At 35.4% G+C, this 16,583-nt stretch overlaps 1 protein-coding gene across 3 annotated transcripts in view; it reads right to left on the bottom strand.

Annotated features, from left to right (window-relative positions):
- Positions 1-3,575: 3,575 nt before the first annotated feature.
- The window catches only part of LMO3 (LIM domain only 3), a 62,680-nt gene continuing 49,672 nt past the window's right edge, over positions 3,576-16,583 (bottom strand). For all 3 annotated transcript variants that reach the window (XM_069581264.1, XM_069581263.1, XM_069581262.1), the window contains one exon: positions 3,576-6,455. In XM_069581264.1, coding sequence (XP_069437365.1) covers positions 6,350-6,455 — 106 coding nt within the window. In that variant the 3' untranslated portion in view covers positions 3,576-6,349. The remainder of the gene's footprint in view (positions 6,456-16,583) is intronic.

The following is a 16,583-nucleotide window of genomic DNA, read 5'->3' as shown; positions in this document are numbered from 1 at the left end:
TTGTGTATTTGAGCCCAGTGGAAACACTGTTCGACACAGATTGCTCTTCTGACTTTCAGTTTGTTTCATGTTATCTTATGGAAGTAAGTTATAAAACATCAAAGACAGGTAACACACTTTCAATGTTTTGACTTCTGAGAGCAGTCTAGCCTCACCTCATCACTGCATTTTCATACTGATGCAGAAAATTGAAGGTTTCTACTCATGCTCTCCAGTCTATGGTGACTGCCTCGTTTCTGACACAGTACTCCTTTGCTGATACTGCTGCTAAGTCACTTCAGTCGTGTCCGACTCTGTGCAACTCCATAGACGGAAGCCCACCAGGCTCTCCCGTCCCTGGGATTCTCCAGGCAAGAACATTGGAGTGGGTTGCCATTTCCTACTTCAATGCATGAAAGTGAAAAGTGAAAGGGAACTCGCTCAGACGTGTCCGACTCTTAGCGACCCCATAGACTGCAGCCTACCAGGCTCCTCCGTCCATGGGATTTTCCAGGCAAGAGTACTGGAGTGGGGTGCCATTGCCTTTTCACTCCTCTACTAGGGATTCTCTATTATTCCTAGCTTGGCAGTTTCAAATAAATTACTTAAAGGTTGAAAGACGGAACTACCAAGTGGATTGATTGAAAACATAAGGGAAAACATAAGGGAGGCCTGGTATGTGGCAGTTCATGGGGTTGCAAAGAGTCGGACACGACTGAGTGAGTGAACTGAACTGAACTGATCACTCTTATTTCCAATTTTCATCTTTAAAGATAGTATTCACTCTGAAATGTTTGGGACTTTTGCTCAAGCACAGATTACTTCTAGGTTTTGGCTAGAACATAATAATAATGATGATGATGCCAATGACAAAATAATAGTAACAAGAATGAAAACACTATGAAACAGTGCACCAGTTAAGCTCCAGAGTCAGAAAACTTATATTTAAATCTATTTAGTGTATGACCTTGGACAAGTAATTTGTTTACTTTCATTTAAAATCTGCAAAATAAGGATAAATAGAACCTATGATGTGAGGGAGTTCACATGTAATGAAAAGCCAATACATGCCGTGTTTAGTAGGCATGTGTGTGCCTGCGTGTGCTCAGTCATGGCCAACTCTTTGCAACCCCACGGGCTGTAACCCACCGGGCTCCTCTGTTCATGGGATTTTCCAGACAAGAATACTGGAGTGGGTTGCCATTTCCTTTTCCAGGGGATCTTTCCAACCCGGGGATCAAACCCATGGCTCCTGTCTCCTGCATTGTAGGTGATTCTTTATTGCTTGAGCAACTGTGGAAGCCCCTAAGTGTTGAGTAAGTGTTAGCTCTTATTAGACACTACTGATAATGAGGCATATAATATTATGTGTTAAAAATGGACTGTTTTCTTTTATGTGATTTAAAGTCTTTTGCAGAAACAGGGTTAAAAAAGATTTGTATCACCTATTACGTGAATGCCTCTTGCTCCTATTTTTCTTTGTACTGTGTCCATTAAATTTGGTATAGTTAACGATGACCACCTTGCCAATCAAGCCAAATTATCTGCTATGCCAATTTCAGGAGTATTCAGCTCCTCAGCCCAGAATACCCATTGTGTAAAAAGTGCAATGAATTCTAATTCACTTTTGATTGCAATGATCTGAACCAAAGACAAAACCTAGCTGATCCAAGAGGACTTGGGCTTTACAGTGTTGAGCATTACATTGATTGGCATGCTCCGAACAGGAATATCTTTGAATTTCCTTTTCAGGAAATAGAATTCTTTTAATTAACAACATTTTAAAAATTTTCAGTATGTGTAATTGTTAACACCTGCTATGTGTTGCCAACAGATGTTTCTTTCTTACCTAAGGGAACTGTTATAATTATTCTATAAGCTTAGTGAAATGGCATTTACTATGATAGTTGGAAAACTTTAGCTGGTGACTTTGTAATATTTGGTTTTTCTTTTAATCTTGTTCCCTATTACTTCCAGTCCCCACACACCCTACCCAACCTGGGTCCCCAAAGGCAAAAATGTCCTTTTTTGGGGAGGGGGGTTGCTAAATGTTTCAAAACTGGTCATGCATATTTTAGTGGTTGTGAAAGTTTTCTGACATTATATGTATTCTAAAACATTGTAAAACTGTACTTGTGTTTTAGCAGCTAATCCACAGTGTTCAACATGAAAGTTTTACATCTTGATTGTAAATATAAAAATATACTTTTTAGAAAGGTAATGATACTCTTCCAGTAACTTGGCTTCAAAAGAAGCTACAGCAAAAAATGAGATTTTTCTTGATTTTTTTTTCAATGATGTATATTGTTTTATTTGTAGTAGACTTTCAGAATTCTTCATTTATGATACTAACCACACAATTACCTACAGGGATGTATTAAATATGACCCTAGTTTCAGTCAAATAATAGGCCAATTACAAACAATGAATGGAGGCAGCTCCATTTATAATGGCTGTTTCAACAGAGCGCTATTGTCATCATAGTGATCTGAGGGTGACTCATTAATTAATTGATGTTCGTTTTTATTATGTGCTATTGAGTTAATGAGTAATTTGTGTGAAATAATTCTCTGAACACATTGATTACTTGAGATATTTTCTGGGGCTTTCATATCAATGACGGGCTGAATAGGTAGAAGATGGTATGTGCTTTTGTGTGCTCATTGCTGCTAGGTTTGAGATAAGGACAAATCAGTGCAAAGACTCCTTAAGGTGGTTGAACGTAGGAAGTATCCTAAGGTAACCCTCAGGAGGTTGAGGACACAGGGCAAGACATGTTACATAGTAGGTACTCAATTAATGTCATGTGAAAAAATGGCTGTATTAAAGCTTTGCTCCCATTTACCTTGCCTTGCATTAAAATCACATTTAGGAAGTATCTGTAATGGCATTTTTAAAGAAAAAGTAATAATCAAAGGGTTTTTGCTAAAACTGTATTCAGCGTTAATGGTCTATTACAATAAACATGCAGATTGTTTTCCCAACTTAGTTAAGTGAACAAACTAAATATGTTTGGCCTGTATCATTTCTATGAAATTGTTTAAATGACTAGTCAGAGAGTGGTTTGCCTCAAGTGACAGTTAAAAGGAAACCACTTGCAAATGGTCTGTTTGACTACAGATGTAATTTTCAGCACCCTGGTTCAGTGAAGGTAAAACATTTCTTCCTTGAAGAGGTAGGATTTAGTTGAGTTTTGTGTTTTAATTCATTATGCAGGAGTGAGGAAATCTGAAATTTAGTCTGACAAGAGCAACATGGTTGCTTTCAGAAAGATCACTTAAAATTTGTATAAACATACAAATTTATATCCACCAATTGCTACCTTCATTTTGACAGTTTTATTTTCTGCACAGAAATAAATAGCAATAGACTACCTAGATTGGAGATCCTGCATATAACATTTGGAGAAAGCATTTGGGGTACTTTTTTCTGCTTCTGATCTATTAATACCTTTTGAAAGTAAATGTCCTTATACACTTTTTTTCCTTTTGCATACTATGCTTTCTAGATATCATCTTAGACTTTTGCCAATTAAGCGCAATCAAATAGTGTGATCCCCGTTATTAAAAACATAAATCCAAATATAAAAAAGTGAATGAAAGAAGCCAGCAGATATTTATTAAGCAAGATGGAAGTGAAATTACAAACACAGGTCAGCTTTTCAACTCAGCCAGCACTCTGGTGGGTGGAGGAGCGTGGTCCTTCATCACAGTCAGTCTACATGAGATGCACGTAGGCAGCTTTCGCTGCTTGAGGAAACCAAAGCTCCATCGGAGGTGTCCTACTGGAGCCTTCAGACAATAAGCTAAATGACGTCAGGGTTACACAACACAAAGAGGAAAGTTGACAACAGTTCAGGGACTCTGAGGAGTCAAGACAATAAGCTTAGTACTTCAGGTGAAAAATGCTACTATTTTCAGGCAATTAGCTGTCAGATGGCCTATTCTATCTTGTTCCACCATTTTATGGAGATTAAAGATAATCTAAGGAGATTAAGGCCTTAATCCAGGTGAGTCATTTTGTTTATAGAAAAAGCATAAGAATGAATTCCCAAAGGATTAAGCAAAAGAAAAGGCAGTAAAAACCTTGTTTGGTCTTTGGGTAGCAGGAATAATGGAACAGCTTCAAGAAGCTGAGAGAAGTTTGTTTCCAATTTACAAGTATTTTGACATATTGATAAACATACGCAAAAGCATTTAAATATAAAAAAGATCATTTGCAAAAAGATACTGACAATTTGAATTTTACACATGAATTTCAAACAGCTCTTAATGGGGACTAGGAGGGCTGCTTTAGTAAAACCACTTTTCACACATCTCCCCCACCTTCCTCCTGTTTGTTCAGTTTTGTTTCTTTTTGGTTTTGGCTATGCAAGTCTTTTCATGAAACAAATGTTTAAGTTTCTAAGGCTAAAATAATAATTTTGTGGACTGCGTACTGCTATTTTTGAAACATCTCTGGGGTATATCTCAAATTTGGAAGACACATGACTTGAACACTGTTAACCATGAATCCTTTGTAAAAATACATACTGTTCACTTTTCATAGAACCATCTTCCTAAAAATGAGAGGCGATATCCAGATCCACATGCATGTTCATAGTAAAGCTTTGTTTTAAAACAACTCAAATCCACACCAGAGTTATTTTCAGTTTAATATTTTGGCCCCAAATCAAGAATTCAGGTATCACATTTAACTTTCATCTGCAGTGCATATTCAGCAGTACAAAGTAGGGATGCAACTAACACTGGGAAATATTGTTTCTTATACAAGTGATCAATAAAAAAAAAAAAAAGAAAGCCCACAGAACTAAAATTTGCTCTAGTAAAATATGCTTCATTGTGCCTGTTATGGAATTAGGTCTGTTGAATAGTTTGAATACAGGGAGCAGAAGCAAAGAAGCAAAGTGTAAACAACCCAGAAGAAGGGAACACAGTTTCATCTTTATTTCCTTAATTGTAATTTAAATAATCAGTCTCCATAATTTTTCTTTCTAGAAAGCTTTCCTCTTTATCAGCTATCATGTAGGTAAGGGATTAATTTTTCACCTTTCAAAAATGGAATGACAGATTTCAGCCTAAGTGTGATCAATTCTGAATGGTATCTTAGAGAAAGCAAGGAAGAGTAAGACACATCAAACTTTGAAAGTGTTCACTTTGGAACATTAAAATAAGTGGCAGGTAAATACAGAAAAATATATAATCACCAGTTCTCAGCTCTTTATCAATCCCTTTGTTTCTCTTCTTCTAGAAGATTCTGTGAGCACTACGTTGCTCTGATCAAAAGTGACTTTAATCTTCAAATATCATCCTAGCTTCAATGTGCATTATCATGATTTCAGTAGATTCACACTCAAAACCTTTTAGTGCCAGAGATGCTTCAAGCCATGATGTTATTATACCCTTAGCTCTTATGGAGAGGTCTGGGCAAAATTTGCACAAGAAATTTATCATTTTAAGATTATCTCATAATTGCAGTAACACTTTTTTAAAGTAACCCTTTGGAAAATTTTAAATGATACCCAAAGGCACTAGTTCACATAAGGGGTGAATGGTGCTGAAGGAAACAAAACAAAACCATTGACTAGGTAAAGAGCACAAAAAAGGATATTAAAAGGAAAACTGTTAAGCTTTAACGTTATTCTAAAAATGGCACTTTTCACGTTGGTAAAAAATGAAAGTGCTTTAAGATGAAATTTTTATGCATTATTTTAAAGCTGATCTTTAATCCCCTGAAAATAGGGGGTTATAAATGAGAACACTGATAAAGACTCTAAATTATAGCGGCAATACTAGTGGATGTTGCTAAAATGCTTTGTGTGTCTTTCTTTTTCTGTATTTTTAATGATGATAGACTTGTTTAATCTATACGTATTATTAGTGAGATTTGATCTTCAATTCTTTACTAGAAAGTTACAGCTCATTTAAAATAGCTGGTAGATACAGAAAGCATAAATATACAGTAAGTTTAAACACTGATTGTACTAAATGCAACAATACAAAGAAGCAAACAGAACACAAATGGTAACACAATAAAACTGTATTACATTTGTGCTTCAAATATTACAATACATTATATACAATAGTCCAAAATAAACATCTCATGCCAAGTGACACAAAAAAACGAATAGCAAGCAAAAAAATCCAGCAATATGTACATTACTTTTTTCTTTAATAATAAACATTCAACTCTGAACTGGGGCAATTTCACTACATACAGATGCAGTCCGCCTTTTATTCCATATAACCATCCTGCTTTCCTATATCTACGCTATTCAGTTGGTTCCCGTGTCAATTCGTATATACACGTGGAGCAAAAAAAGATAAAAGAATGTAGTGCTTTGTATTCTTAATGGGATGATGTTGATAGATCAGCGAACCTGGGGTGCATAACCTTCTTTCATTAAACCTTCCTCGTAGTCCGTCTGGCAAAGGATCATGTTATTCTTTAGGAAAAATTTATCTCCAACACAAAATCTGAAAATATTTATAAAAATAAAATGGTTAAGATGACTTCATTCAGATCTCTAATTTTGAAGATTTCTTTTCCTAATCATCATTTCATATGGTAATTCCCTGAGTTTGAAACTTTGGCTTAGAAAGTTACCTTTATTGTCAAAATTAAACCATCCAGGTCATTTAATAAAACACTGTACACAAAATTTGAGATCCTACTTTTATATATAAAAATCATAGGAACATTGAGGAAAACACCTTGAGCAGCATAGGTTATATTTTTTTCACATATATTGGAAAGAAAAAAAGAACTAACCTGTATTTACACTCATTAATATGGGAGACCTGGGTTTGATCCCTGGATCAGGAAGATACCCTGGAGAAGAGAACGGCTACCCACTCCAATATTCTTGCCTGGAGAATCCCATAGGCAGAGGAGCCTGATGGGCTACAGTATATGGGGTCGCAAAGACTCGGACATGACTATGCAACTAACACACACATAAAAGAAAGAATAATAACATTTCATGGCAGTGATTATGGAAGCTTTCATCACTGACCATTTATCTACTTTATTAAAAAAAAAGTAAAAACATTAAAATGAATCAAATGATTAGAGAATAGCCAATTTTAGAGCTTCTCATTTAAAGCTTCCTTTTATTTCCTATTATTAAAATGTGATTAAATTCTGGTAATTTGGAAGTGATTGTTCTGAACTGAAAGCTGTTTTAGCATCAGACTTAGATGCTGGGCCATGGTGCTTTGTTTGTGGCAAGTTCACTAACTATGAAATAGTAAGTGGATTTCTTAGAGGACTTCCAATTAGACCTAAAGGAGTAACCTGATGAACCTCTTAATAGTGATGTGATAAATAAACTAGTTTCTAGTAGCTAATTATAAATTTTATTCTATAAAGCATTGTTTAATGTGCAAGATCGTAATATTTTTAATAAGTGCTCTTTTTGTATAATTTCCCAGTGGTGACACTTTGGACACAATTAAGGTCAGAAGTAAATGCCTGTGCTGTTTCCGGTACATTTAACAATAAAGTAACTCTGGGGAGATCTGTATATATTTTTAATTGTAACAATTTAACCTTCAAACAGCACTGTCTGGTAGAGTTGACCCAGTAAAACTACTTGTAATTGTACAAGTTGACCTCACTGACCTTTGATAGTGGTCCCTCTTTATCAGATAGTCAATTTCAAATGATGTTCAGGCAGAAATCTTAGTGGATAGATTAAATTGTGTCATGAAAGCCACACTTTAATGTTTTGTGAAGTTGAAGGTTTAAATGAGGAGCAGTTGGGCTGATTTACATTTGCAAAGATTGGAATGCTAGACAAACAGTGAACCTATTTACTTTCCAACTGGGTAGCTTTGGAAATTTATCCTTATTCTAGCTAAGTAGATAGAGGGGAAAATAGTGTAATAAAAAAAGTAGATTGAAAAGAATTAGCTTTCCTCTTAAAGGAAGATTGGTCTGTTTATTTGTGGAATTTACTTTTTTTTCCCCAGGATTACTGCCTGCTGATGATGCTGATTGAAAGTACAGGCTATGCCCTGATCTTGAAATCCTGCAGTTGTTTGTGGTCAAGGCTATTTGATACAATGGACATTCAAGTCTGGACTTCAAGTATATCTTCTTTTTATTAGTTGCAAACTATAAACATGAAATATAGTGCTTAAAAAGTGGTGTTTGGATAAACCAGTTTTTGTAGATTATCCTGATCATTAGGATATGTTGAATAAAAGGAAATATTTCTTTTGTTGTGCAGGCCTAAATAGGCAAATTAGATACTTTTCTTTCATGTGAGATTATATAAAATAACATGCAGAATACATTTGATTACCGTTCAAATTTTTCACTTTATATTAATGATGAAATTAATTTGAGCTGATTAATAAATAAAATATCACATCAAAAATAATTTTAATAAAATATTCTTGTGTTCCAGCTGATGTTATTGAATCTTATCTTTTCCTAAAAACCAACTAAACTAGAAATACTTTTTCAACTCTTTACTAAAATTATGCTTTAATTTTTAAAATAAGTCTCTAAATTCTATTTGCTATCAAATAAAAATGTAATTTAAAAAAAAATTTTGTTTTGCCATGTTGTGTCATGCCATTCTTACCTTCAGGGGCCTTGAAATGTAGGTAATTTTATTTGTAGATTAATAAAGTCAGAGTAATTATATCAACAAAAGCACTGAACCAAGAGCCTGGGGATTTGGTACTGAGTGCTGTGGTTCTCACCTACCCAACGCAAGATATAGGATGTATTTTATACTTTCTCTGAGTCATTTCTCTGTGGGTAAGATAAAACAGTTACATCAATGAATGGTTCAAGTTCAGTTGCTCAGTCGTGTCCGACTCTTTGAGACCCCATGGACAGCAGCATGCCAGGCCTCCCTGTCCATCACCAGCTCAGTAGGAATGTTAAAATAAGAAGTATATCTAAGGCAGAGAGACATTTGCAATGAATTGAGTTCAAATCCCAACCTTCTACTCACAATATTAAAAATGAAACTTCAGGATTTTTGTCTTCAACATCAGTAACTTTTCTAAGTTGGTAGTAAAGAGTATAAATGTAGCGTGTAAAGCCTTTCCTCAATGTTTGGAATGTAGGTAATTAAAATAAACACCTCTTATAAAGTACTTACCATGTACTAAGGCTGAACATGTATATAGATATAGCCATTACATTTATTCCTTAAATCCAACCGATAAAATATTAACACTGTCCTTTTCAGATGAAAAACCTAACGCCTTCTCCAGAATTTTTAAAACCTGCTCAATGTTCCATAGCTAGAACATGTATGGTAGAGGAATGAAAAGCCCCCTGATCTCTTTGGATTCAAGATTCAAGCTTTTATTATTCACAATAGCCAAGATATGGAAACATTTCAATGTCCATCAACAAAGGAATGGATAAGGAAGATATGGTACGTGTACACACACACACACACACACACACACTCACACACTCACACTCTCTCTCTGGAATACTACTCAGCCATAAAGAAGAATGACATAATGCCATTTGCAGCAACATGGAGTGACCTAGAGATTATCATACTAAGTGACTTAAGTCAGGCAAAGAAAGACAAATATCATATGATATCGCTTACACGTGGAATCTAAATTATGACACAATAAACTATCTACAAAACAGAAACAGAATAATAAAGTATGGACCTTTAAAAAAGAGTGCCTATCATTCAGTGAGATATAAATGGAATTCATCTAAAATATTCCTTCCCGAAATATGTTGTTACTCATATGTTGTCAACTGGATAAAGTACATTTTATGTGTGTATCAATTTATACTTAAAGGTCAAAATGAAACAGAACACAGGTGAGGAATGTCACACATATAAAACTTAAAACAGCCTTGAAAGCTTTGGTTAAGAGCTGATTATGATTGCTTTGCAACAGGAGCTGATATACTCCTTTAAAATGTTCTATACACAAACATGACGAAATTAGAGAAACAGCAATGCAGATATCAGACATCTAACAAAATGATCTACAACTGTGATTTTGTAAGAAAGGCTAATTTCCAATGTTCTATAACCAGATTCTGATGCGATTTAGCATTTGCAGAAAAACATTATAAAAATAGTGATGGCCAGAGGATGTCGAATGTATGTGTATTAACAGGACAGGCTAAAATTCTTGAAAATAAACATATTCTTTTTTATAATCTAACCCTAACTGCTTGTGATACAGTCAGTTCAATTAATTCTGGCATCATTAAAAAATATGTTAAGGAATAAAAAGATGCCCAATCAGTTTATTAAACCATCTAATCTTAATGTTTAAGAATTAATCATAGAATTAATTACCTGGTATTTTGGAGTAACTATAGTTAAATTCATATGATCTTGATACTCTAAAAGTACAGACAATAAGTATAATTAAGAAATCATCCCTGTAAAATGTGGGGCTTAGAGTGGTTTTAAACAGGTTATCAAATGCCTCTGCGAGGAAGCCTTCATTTGTGACATCCTTTCTAAGAATGAAAATGTTAACTTAGTTATCTTACTTCCCTAAGATGAGTGACTGTCAATTATAATTAATTTCCATTTCTACAGCACTTTGGAAAGAAAAGGAATCTAGTCCATATCTCCAATATTTCTACTGTCCTATTTAGCATACCTCTGTTACTAAAAGATGGAGATTTTGATACTGTACTTCAGTAAGAAGTGGAGATTATATACTCACTGTACACTTGTGAACAAATTTATTGTCTTTTCCCAGTGACAGCACAGTTGTCATCACACAGAAACAATCTTCTCTGTACCAAACCACACTACCCGTATCCCAAATCCTGCTATAAATTGTTTAATATCTACCTGACTTAATTCCACTCTATCTACTCGCCTTTATATCCACTTACCCCTGGACAGGGGCTTCTCTTGAAGCTCAGATGGTAAAGAATCCGCCTGCAACGTGGGAGACCTGGGTTCAATCTCCGGGTTCAGAAGATCCCCTGGAGAAAGGAAAGGCTACCCATACCAGTATTCTGGCCTGGAGAATTTCATGGACTGTATAGTCCATGGGGTCACAAACAGTCGGACATGACTGAGCGACTTCCACCCATGGACAGAGGAGCCTGGCAGGCTGCAGTCCACGGGGTTGCAAGAGTCAGATACAACTTAGCGACTAAACCACCACCACAGTCAGCAAAGAAAATACCCATCTTGAAAGAGGCCTGGGTCCTCATACCGGATCTGAGTCCAGAGACTAAAAAACAGACTTTCTTGGTTCAAATTTTGAATCTACCTTTTTCTATCTGTGCAATCTTGGGCAAGATTTAAATTCTCTATACTTTCATTTCCTCATCTGTTAAATGAGGCTAATCATAGTGACTACTTCTGGGTTATTTCGAGTACTAAATGAGCTAGCACACACAAAACAAAACAATGTCTGATCAGCACTGTATGAGAATCTGCTGCCATTATTATTTGCTACCGACCATCTTCTCCTCTTTGCTTAGCTGTTTCCTAGTCAGGGATATTTCTCCCCTTTTTTCTACCTACTTAAATTCTAGAAATTCTTTTTTTTGCTGCGGGGGTGGGGGAGGCGGGCGGAAATATAGGAGTAGGTGACTAAGAGGTATAAACTATTAGGTATAAAACAAGCAACTAGGATATACTGTACAACATGAGGAACATAGCCAATATTTTATAATAATTTTAAATGGAGTATGACCTTTAAAATTGTGGATCACTATATTGGGGCTTCCTCGGCAACTCCATAGTAAAGAATCCGTCTGCCAATGCAGGAGACACAATTCATTCCCTGGGTTGGGAGGATCTCCTGGAGGAGGGCATGACAACCCATTCCAATATTCTTGCTTGGAATATCCCGTGGACAGATAAGCCTGGCGGGCTATAGTCCATAGGGTCACAAAAAGAGTCAGAGCCAATTGAAGCAACTGATCACACACTATACTGTACACCTGTAACTTACATACTATTACACAGAAACTACATGACTTAGCACGCACATACTTCAATAAATGAATACAGACTTTTTAGTTTCCATTCCTTCCATAAGTATTCCCTGACCCCATCAACTCATTCTGATCATTTCCAAAGCACTTACTTTTTGGTGTATAATTCACTGTGGCATTTCAAATTCTCTCATGAATGTGTAACAGATTTCCCACTCAGAGTGGTAGTGCTGAGGTAAATGACCTTGAGTTAAATTTTGTTTGAACCCTTTGAAATACCACCATAAACTATACTACCACTTGAAGTGGGTGTTCCATAAATGTTGGTGAAGACAGACTTATTCTAGAACTGAATACTTCAAATAACAATGCAATTTTTGATGAATAATTTCAATTTGGATTCATGTTGACTTTAGTTCACTGACTTCTTACCTTCACAATTTCCTCTCTCTGTTCCCTACTCCTCCACATCCTCACCAAACTACTCCACAACTACCAATCTCTGAGCCTCTGTTCATTTCCAGAACACATTACATGGATTCACACTTCCATGTCTTCCCTCTGCTCCGTCTATCTGGAAAACCCTTTCCTCACTGCATTAAGGCTTTGTCACCTCCCCTACCCCACTACCAGACACACTTCCTACACCCTAAGCAGTCTTAGAGGATCCTTTAAAATCCAGCACATCAACCCTTTGATGCTTTCATAAGAAGGACAAAAGGGACAGACCTCTCTTCCCTCAGTATAGATCTGCTTTGTATATTTAGTAAACAGATGTTTACACTCTTCTCTTCTGTGATTCTTTGATCTCTAGTCTCTTCTATAGTTCTGAACACCTCTAAGGCAGATAAATTCTAACTAGAATTTATTCACCTCTGTTTCCACCGAGCCTAGCACAATGCCTTCTTTTTTTTTTTTTTTCAAATGTCACACAGTTATATATATTTGAGGCCATTTCATTACAAATGAGCACTTTTTTCTCATCTCTTATAAAACCATCACTTAGCTTTCTAGAAGGTTCCGGGGTGTGTGTGTGGGGGGGGTCACTCATCTTTAAGAAATTAACCAGAATTTCCCAATTCTGAATAAGATTAAAGTTATCATACAAGGTACTCAAAATAATCTTCTTCTGGTCCTTTCAAAATAGATACACTTTTAGATATTTTAAAATTCAGATTCACACATTTTTAGCCATGAAGTGAAGAAGTGTTGGTCATTCAGTTGTGTCCGACTCTTTGCAACCCTATGGACTGTAGCCTCCAGGCTCCTCTGTCCATGAGATTCTCTAGGCAAGAATACTGGAGTGGGTAGCCATTCCCTTTTCCGGGGGATCCTCTCAATCCAGGGATTGAATATGGGTCACCTGTATTGCAGGTAGATTCTTTACCATCTGAGCCCCAGGGGAAGCCCATTTTTAGCCACACCCTTTTACTTGAAGGACAGAGAAGACCACCAATCCTGAAAGTTCACTGTTACTACTACCTTACTCAAATATTTCATTTATTTATTTATCTTTGGCCATGTAGCATGTGGTATTTTAGCTCCACAACCAGAGATGGATCCCATACCCTCTGCAGTGGAAGTGCAGAGTTAACCACTTGACCACCAGGGCATCTTTTACTATCTTTTTTAGACATTCAGCAATGCTTTATATCTTACTGATACTTTGATTTAAAAGTTAAGATGAAACGGCTTGCTAAATGATTGTTCTTATTGTTGTTCCATCTCTAGTTGTGTCCGACTCTTCTGCGACCCCACAGACTGTAGCCCACTAGGCTCCTCTGTCCATGGGATTCTCCAGGCAAGAATACTGGAGTGGGTTGCTAATTCCTTCTCCAGAGGATCTTCCTGACCCAGGGATCGAACCCATGTCTCCTGCACTGGCCGGCGGATTCTTTACCACTGAGCCAGCAGGGACTCCCACTGCTAAATAATACTCATAAGCATTTATAATATCACAATTTCAGGTATCAAAAAAGTTTGCTTAAGGGAAAGTGCTTATAAATTACCCATTGGTTTTGTGTGTCACTTGAAAAGGTGTACTACTGGGACAATGATTTAGCTACTATGAGTACAGGCTCCTGTGGTGAATGACTTTACTGGGGAGATTTCCCCAAGCAAACATCAATGTAAAAGGAGAGTCTCCTGTACTGAAAACCTTCTGGATTCAGAGTAATACAATTCGTCTGCTTTGCTTGACTGATGAAGATTAGCTGACTTCTTGCATTAAAGGAGTTTGTCTTGTAGGGATGGAAGTGACAAGACAATAACTAAGTGCTAATTGTGCATAGCCAGCACTAAAGATATGCAGTCCCATTATGGCATGTAATAAATGAAGCACACACAGAAATATATTAGGTACTTTAATAATGATACTAGAACAGTATTTTGCAGCAATAAGAAGGTGAACAGTTTTAGAGTCAAAATTTAGGAGTATTTGTCTTACTTGACTGAGTTCCACTGAGGAGACAAACTTAATTGTGAATGCAACTTTTTATTTCAATGGTGAAATAAAATTGATATACGATTTGTAAATAGCATTAACAACCTACAATTACTTTGCATCATAATAGAATTTAGGCTGGGCTTAGCACTTGAATGATGTTTTAATTTTCTGTGTAGAACATGGATAAAATAGGTAAGTCTGCCTTAATAGAAAAATGGATGAAAGGAATAAACAGGCAGTTTCTTAATAGAAAAAATATCAAAGGGCCACTAGTAATCAAATAAATGCTATTTAAAAATGATAATAAGATATCATCTTTCATCCCTCAAGGTGACAAGGATATCTTTTAAAATAATAATTCCCAGTGTTAAAACTTCTATAACAGAATGCATTATTTTTTCATTTCTGGAGTAAGGATAATTGGTATAATTTTTCTGGAGAGCATTTTGGCACTATATAAAGTAAACTTTAAACTGTTATATGCTTTGTCTAATTAACCATGTGCTTGCAAATTTAGCTTGACACAGATTTGAGTATTTGTTTATAAAGTCCATATTAAATTGATGATACTGATAATACAAAAACGAGAAGATAAAACCTACACATCTGATGATAAAAGACTGATTTAACAATATATGAAGCTCTATCCATAAAGCTAAACACAAGAAAGCTTCAAATATCATAAAATAATTTTTAAAGGAAGGTAAAAAGGCTCACTATATTAATGAAAAAGTACAAGTAGCAAATATTAGGATTCTTCCTTGCTACTTTCCTTTAAGATGTTTAAGTGTGGGTATAATATAAAGCATATGTTATGTATCACTTGTCATATGTGCATAGAAAAATGTATGATTAGCTACACATCAAAACATTGAAATAATTTCTTTCAGAGTAGTGAGACATGGGACAATGTTATTTTACATCCTTATTTTCTAAATTTTCCACCATCAATCTATAACATTCTATAAGTAGAAAAGCAGTAAATATTAGAGCTAAAGAAAGGTACCTCTATTGTTAGTAAATGTTTAGTGGATCAATTTGATAAGTAAACAAAAAAATTCTAAATTTACTATTAATATACCTTTAAGACATATGCAAGGTAATGAATCTATAAGGATGTGCAGGTATTTGTATTCCTATCTTTTTAATAAAAATATATACATATGCCAATTTATTTTTGGCTAAATGTCACTACAGACTGAATCAAGTTACTATGATTCCAAACGTCTATTGGGAAGAATCAAGATGCTTCAGGGTGACTTCTTGAATTATTTCCTGGGTCAATTATACATCGTGAAGTATATCAGGCAACATTCTGAACATCTACATTTAGCAAGAGATATCTCGTGTAAAAACCAAGTTAGTGAAATATTATATGGTTGAAAATAAATCATAGATATCAAGGTAAAAACTAATTTTTGAGAACCTATTATATTCTCGTATTTGTAAGTTTTTTTCATTTAATTTTCAAAATCTGCAGGATAGGTGTTATTGTCTGCATTTTAAGGATGCACAAACCAAACTCAGAGAAATTAAGCAACAAACTCAAGCCTGCATAGCCAGTACATGGTGGGGCTGAAATCTGAATCTAGTTATCACTGTAAACACATGTTCTTTCCACTACTCTACAGCACCTCATAAGAAGATACTGCATTTGATAGTAAAACAAGGCCAATTACAGTAACTGAGAACTAGACAAAACTAATTGAATATTTATTACATTCAGGTGTTTTCACCAACGTACTGAATTTATTTTCATTAAACTCCATCAAGCACAGTAATTTTTGAAATTTATTTTATATTTCATATTCTAGTATCCTCTGCATTTATCACATAAAACAGGTAGCATAGTATATAGCTCCCACTAGAAATAAAAGTTATAATTTTCACTTTAGAAAAAATGGAATGAAATCATAATACTCTGAGATGAAAGAGTTCTCTGAAATGGACTAATCTAACTCTGTTTTGTTATAAAGGAGAATACTGGGGTCCAGAGGACTAAAATGATTGGCTTATGCTCATATATCTTGTTAGGGAGAGTCCAGACTGGAATTTAGGTTTCTAGATCCCCTCTGTAACATTCTTTCCATCCTTCAATGCTGCCTCTCCGATACTGATAACTATATCCTACCTAGTTCCCAAAGAGCTTTGAAGCAACTTTAAAAGTACATATACAACAAGGTTAAAATTCAAGATTAGAAATCAAGAGATAGAGCAACTGTATAAAAGGAAAATGAAT

This window comes from Ovis canadensis, chromosome 3 (assembly GCF_042477335.2).
Source record: "Ovis canadensis isolate MfBH-ARS-UI-01 breed Bighorn chromosome 3, ARS-UI_OviCan_v2, whole genome shotgun sequence".
Classification (NCBI taxonomy): Eukaryota; Metazoa; Chordata; class Mammalia; order Artiodactyla; family Bovidae; genus Ovis; species Ovis canadensis.
Note: the sequence above shows the minus strand (reverse complement) of the source record. Positions and strands in the feature narration are given on the sequence as shown.